Source organism: Crassostrea angulata, chromosome 2 (genome assembly GCF_025612915.1).
Source record: "Crassostrea angulata isolate pt1a10 chromosome 2, ASM2561291v2, whole genome shotgun sequence".
In the NCBI taxonomy this organism is placed as follows: domain Eukaryota; kingdom Metazoa; phylum Mollusca; class Bivalvia; order Ostreida; family Ostreidae; genus Magallana; species Magallana angulata.
Genome location: NC_069112.1, coordinates 1,979,814 through 1,985,320, shown reverse-complemented (window position 1 = coordinate 1,985,320; position 5,507 = coordinate 1,979,814). Strand labels below are relative to the sequence as shown.

The window sequence follows — 5,507 nt, the reverse complement described above, 5'->3', positions numbered from 1 at the left end:
TTTACTCTTATCAAAAATGACATCAACATATATTTTATGAAGTTACTTTCCTTACATCAACATAATGTTAATATAATATATAGCTTCCTGCTTCTTTTACCTTTCATTACTTTAACAAATTTCCTTGCACTAACAAAAGGTTTACATAAAGGATAACATAAATGATAAGCAATACTTAGTGAACAGATGCTTTTCTTTTTACACGAACCATAAGCAAACTTTTATTGCAAATCATTCCCAACTAAGTTGTCTAGCTCTTGCTGGAGCTTTGTTCTTTCGTTGATTGCTCTTTTCTTCTTGACTATTTTCTTTACTTTGTCCTGTAAATAGTTGGTGAAATCCCCGCGAACGTCTGGCTTCCATCCCTCGCTCCATATGCGATCCTCCACACCATCTTTTATCAAATTTTGGATGTCTACCATTTTTGCTATTGTAACAAAACAACACTTTTTGAGTTCTCATTCTATCTCAAAGCATAAGCATTACGAATAAATGAAACTGGCATTCATTCTTTTATCTTAATTTAACTATAAACGTTTCCCCGTTGCTATACATGGAGTATATTATACTTACTTGGAGAAATGGTTTCCTGCAATCCCAGCCAGTAATGAATGTACGCTAGCTGTAACTTCGAAACTTTTTCCTGTTCTTTGCGGTAGCTCCTTTCGATGCTCTTGAACACTTCCGCGACTTCTTTTCTTATGTTTTCATTTAATTCTTCCACAGATGTCGCGATCTTAGCTTCTGTTTCCTCTTCTTCAAATTCTTCATTGTCTATCATTTTTCTCTTTTTAGGATTTACTAGAGCCATTTCTAACTCGTCTATTCTCGAGTTCACTTGACTAATTTGGAAGGAAAGTGCGTTTTCAAATTCAGGCTTCACCTCTTTATCAATTTTCTTATGAATCTGGTCCAAATCAGCTTCGAACTTGGCACATTCTGTTCCTGAGTCCAATTTTTTTTCAAGGTTTTCAAGCTTAATACCAACTTCTCTTATTTTACGACTGAACTTCCCGAGAGTCTCAAGGACAAATTCTCTTAAGGCTTCATACTTTGGATCGTTTTCATCTATCAAATATGATTCAAAAACATGCATGTAAAGTTGTAATATGCTTGCTATATTAAACAATGTTTCAATATCTATGTTATAAAAATTACCTTCGGATAGCCAGTCATTCTCCATACTGCTATTTAATTCAAGACAAGTGAGGAATCTGTAATGCACAGGAACATCGTAAAATAATTAAAATAAACGTATGTGACAAAATATTTTGTTTTATAAGAACAAAACCAATTGTGTTTGATTGAGTCATTTTAATCTTATCTATGGAAGTCTGTACATATTCTAAAATTGTAGAATGATTTAATATTATTATTTTTTTATTTGAACTTCCTTTAGACAAACAAGAAATTAATTTTGCATTCTAAACATTCTTTATCATTAGGTATACTGATTACTTTCAATAATGAATTGCTTACCTCTCCTAAGAAAACCACCGTCTGCACTGAAGGAGTGACAAGGAAACAATGACTGTGCTTTCTGTGTTAACGTTAGCAGGCGCTCTGAGTGATGGGAAAGACTAGTTAACACGGCTTGTGTATCATCAATCCATAAGCTCAACGTTCGAGTAAGCATTTGCAACTGCCAAATATTAGAGTTTACTTTGTCCTGTAATTGCAAGTTATGGTAAAAGATTATCTTGCCGTTTTAAATTATAAAACAGTTCAAAAAGAAGTGAAATAGTTCATTCATACTTTTTTGTGCGTGATTTATTTAGTACGCTATGTTTGCGGACAAAGATCTGTCTGCGAACTTAAACCATTAATAAATTATACACTATGATAAAAAAAAATTCAAAACATTTTCAATTTTCTTATTCAACATAAATGGAGACTTTGTGAAATCATGACCTTGAAGAAAAAAAACCCTTTCTCAGTATTCAATTGAAGTTCTTAGTTCATTAGGTTGATTCACAAGAAACTTTTAGCCATCTAAACAATTTTTTATTCTTAAGTACTTCCATTCTCTACACAATACATTATCAAAAAATAGACTCGACGGAAACTATTTAAGAAGTTAAAAAAAATGTTCTAAATTTCACAAACTCCCTGATAAATGTTTGATAAAGAAATAAAAGTCAAAGATTACTTTTTTCACATTTACTTCCAAATTAAATACTCAGACAAAAATAAACTTAGACAAAATTTATTTGCTTTAGTGATTGCCGATGTAGAAATTCCGAAATCAACAATATCCTGCTTATAATCAAACATGACTTATAACTCACATAACTGTTAAATGTAAATGCAATTAAATTATGCTTCTTGCAGCATATATTTACTTATTTGAAAGTCTTTGTAGTTTTGTTTCAAAAGCCCGAAATGTACGGAAAGGAATATTTGATCTTAAACACTGTAATTTAAAGCGTTCGTATTTTTCACGAATGGTAACTTCTGCCAACCTTTGAGCATGCAGGAATTCCAACTCTTGGGCTGACCAGGGAGCTTTCAAGGATGTAGAAATCGGGAAGCAAGTGGAAGTTCTTCGATGTCCGATGTCTTTATCAAATAGAATAGGGTCATCGTCAGCATTGTCATGATCGACGTATTTTGGGGGGAGTTCTTCGACTTTATTGTCATTGGTAGTAACCTCTTCTGATTGCTTTGTCTCTCCCTTCTTCGTACTTTTCTTTTCTGCTCCTGTCAACATTTCAAGTTTATGTGGGATGGTGAAGTGCAAGCGATTTAACTGCAAATTGCGAAATCTAAAGCTGGCCAATTGCAACTTTGACAAAATCTCCAAGGCGATCAGTTTGTTTTTATCTACCGGTAGGTCGATCGTCAGTAAAGCTAACCTGTCATATTCGACATATTGGCCCTGCATCAAAAGTGCAATACAGCTGATATACGTCATTGTTATTACTAATTGTTCCATATCCATATTTTCTTTCTGGAGCCTTCGAAGGCACATTGTTAACCAAGGAAGAATCTTTGGGGTTTTCTTAATCTTACTTGGGTATATTAGCCCCCGTTTTTCCAATTCACCTCTTACTAAATCTGATATTGTGACAAGTGTGTTTTCTGTGATATCTGTAGAACGTTTGTCATATACAACCGTCCAGAATTTATCATTAAATGACCAAGTCAGTGTCATATTCCCATGCCTGTCATATGTTGTAACAGCTGGAAAATGTTTAAGGTCAAGTTCAAGAATACCAGCTTTTATGACTTCTGCCACTGATATATTACTTTTATCCAAGAGCAGGTACAAGCTGGGGAAAACCATTTGGGAATTTGTTCTTCTGTTTGTTGTTAACAGTTTGACCAGCGATCTAATTGTTACAGCACCGACTGTCTTAAATGTTGTCTTGCAAGATTTTATCTCTCGTAGGAAATCTTCAAAAAGAACGTAACTGGCAGCCTTGCCAGTTTCGTGCAGGTCATGTAGTAAGGCAACAACCAAATGTCGACCAATGACTCCATAGCTGCCATCCAAGTGATCGTGCAATCCCACTGACCGTTTTATCATCTTAGATATGACCTCAGATGTTGTCCATATTTCTTGTGGGGGAATGCTATATTCGTTTTGCATACAGGTTGAGTACACTTCTAAAGATAGAAATCCATAGTGGTCAGTTGAACTTCTACTGGGACCAAGAGCTCCTGGTCCTAGATTGATAGAGTAAGATGTACTCCTTCCACAAAGTGGCTTTCCCCACAAAAGTTTTTCGGAGGCTAGTTCCAACTGATAGGATTGCCAGGTGGCACGCACATTTCCTGTTTTTTTATACTCGTTCAATAATTCTTTAAGTTCCTTGCAAATCCATAAACCCAAATGTCGAATGCATGTTAGAATATGCAAAGGAAAAGGCACCAACAGAGGTACAGTTTCTAAAAGTACTTCTAGATTGGTTAAATTAATAAAATCCATAGCATTTATATGGTCAGCAACTGAATCCTGCGAAACAACAAATTCAATCCTACATGTACTTCTCCTTAGTAATGTCCAGTTGCTTTGCAATGTAGATATATAATGATCAGCGTCGCGTAGGAATGCCTCTGCTGTCGATCGTGGGAAACACATACCTCCAACAATGCAACCCGACACTGGATGATATCGACAATTGGGTTGACGATGTGGAATGTCAGCGTAAAGTTGAACAAACTGCACCTCGTGTGGAAAACGACAAATCGTCCGCAAACAAGTTTTGATATCCATTGGTCTTCCATCTAGATTGCTCTGATAGTTGGCACAGTCTTTGAATGATAAGCATGTACAAAGTGTTCCTCTGTGGCCGATGATTTGTTGCAATCCCGCAGTAGACCAAAGAAGATCAACTTCTTCAGAGTCTGACAGTATGTTTGCAGCAACATGGATAGTTGTACGCAATGTAAATTGGGTATTAAAATCTGACAATGATAATCCACAGGTCATTTTTTCACCAAAGCGGAAGCAAAATATGATTGGTCTCAAAAGTCCAGTTTGGGTCAGTTGGTTTAAAGATGCTTGCAAAGCATCGAGTATTGCATAACAATCGTCAGGTAAAATGAACATTTTTCGAACGTCATTTATGTCATTCTTTTCGAGAGTTCTTCTAGCCTCTCCACGCAAAGCAAGAGCCATTAGTGTATTTTTAAAATTCTCTCTCAGCTGAAGAAATGTGGCGAGGGCTTGTTGTCTCACTTGCTGAATGGATAATGCAACTGAATGCATCTGGTGCATAGGAATTAAAGCTATCCAACATTCCCACCCTCTTTCATAAAATAGCTGGAACCCTAAGCTGTTTGAGAAGGTCATAAGTTCGCTTTTACTGTATTCTGTTAATCTGACGTGCTTTTTCAAAAAGCCTCTAACGTTCCGTAGACTTGCATTATCATTTGGAAACAGTGTGATATGTCTCACGGGCATTCTTATTGCGGCCAAAGATTTAAACTCCACAACGCATCCATCAATGTCAAAGGAATATCTCAACCATACTTCTCTTTCTACTTCATCGACTGTCAGACATCTTCCAAAAATCCGATCATCCCTTCTTAAAAAGAGTTGTGGTGTTTCAGATACAGAATTGTACGCCTTGGCTAGGTTGAAATTCTCCAACACCGTTTCAGAAAAAGTTTGTTCCGTATCTTCCATATCCATCTAAAATTTTTAAAAAATATGACGTGTTTAGACACTCGTAATGAGAAAAGCTTTTTTTTTTTATAATATCTAATTTTCAACTTAGATGATGATAAGAAATAATTACCCGGCATTATATCTCAATTAATTAATTTTTTAACAAAAATATATATTAAACTCTATTCTCAAAGATCAACCTTGGGTTAAACCCGAGTATAGTCTAGGGTATATTCCGGGGTAAACCTAAATATAACTCGGCCTTTACCATGGTTTAATCCAGGGTACACCCGGGTAAAACCCAGGGTATACGCTGGGTTTAACCAAGAGTATGCCCGGGTTTAACACAGATTAAACGCGGGTTTAACCTAGAGTATACCCAGGTTTAACC

The 5,507-nt window shown here is 35.8% G+C and overlaps 2 protein-coding genes across 2 annotated transcripts; both read right to left on the bottom strand.

The window, feature by feature from the left end:
• Window positions 1-221: 221 nt before the first annotated feature.
• LOC128171405 (uncharacterized) lies at window positions 222-1,243 on the bottom strand. The gene is made up of 3 exons (XM_052837202.1): window positions 1,159-1,243; window positions 574-1,068; window positions 222-427 (listed from the first exon to the last, which is right to left on the bottom strand). The coding sequence occupies exons 1-3, from the start codon at window positions 1,181-1,183 to the stop codon at window positions 222-224; spliced, it is 726 nt and encodes a 241-aa protein (XP_052693162.1). The 5' UTR covers window positions 1,184-1,243.
• Window positions 1,244-1,527: 284 nt separating this feature from the next.
• On the bottom strand, window positions 1,528-5,133 carry LOC128171356 (uncharacterized). The gene is made up of 2 exons (XM_052837129.1): window positions 2,463-5,133; window positions 1,528-1,669 (listed from the first exon to the last, which is right to left on the bottom strand). The coding sequence occupies exons 1-2, from the start codon at window positions 4,907-4,909 to the stop codon at window positions 1,660-1,662; spliced, it is 2,457 nt and encodes an 818-aa protein (XP_052693089.1). The 5' UTR covers window positions 4,910-5,133; the 3' UTR covers window positions 1,528-1,659.
• Between the last annotated feature and the right edge of the window lie 374 nt (window positions 5,134-5,507).

What these genes read in the sequence shown, in the direction of transcription:
- LOC128171405 (XM_052837202.1), bottom strand. Translation starts at nt 1,183, where the DNA reads ATGGAGAATGACTGGCTATCCGAAG. An exon ending in GAATGACTGGCTATCCGAAG is followed by an intron (nt 1,069 to 1,158) that starts GTAATTTTTATA and finishes CATATTTGATAG; the next exon opens with ATGAAAACGATCCAAAGTAT. An exon ending in GCAGGAAACCATTTCTCCAA is followed by an intron (nt 428 to 573) that starts GTAAGTATAATA and finishes TTGTTACAATAG; the next exon opens with CAAAAATGGTAGACATCCAA.
- LOC128171356 (XM_052837129.1), bottom strand. Translation starts at nt 4,909, where the DNA reads ATGCCCGTGAGACATATCACACTGTTTCCAAATGATAATGCAAGTCTA.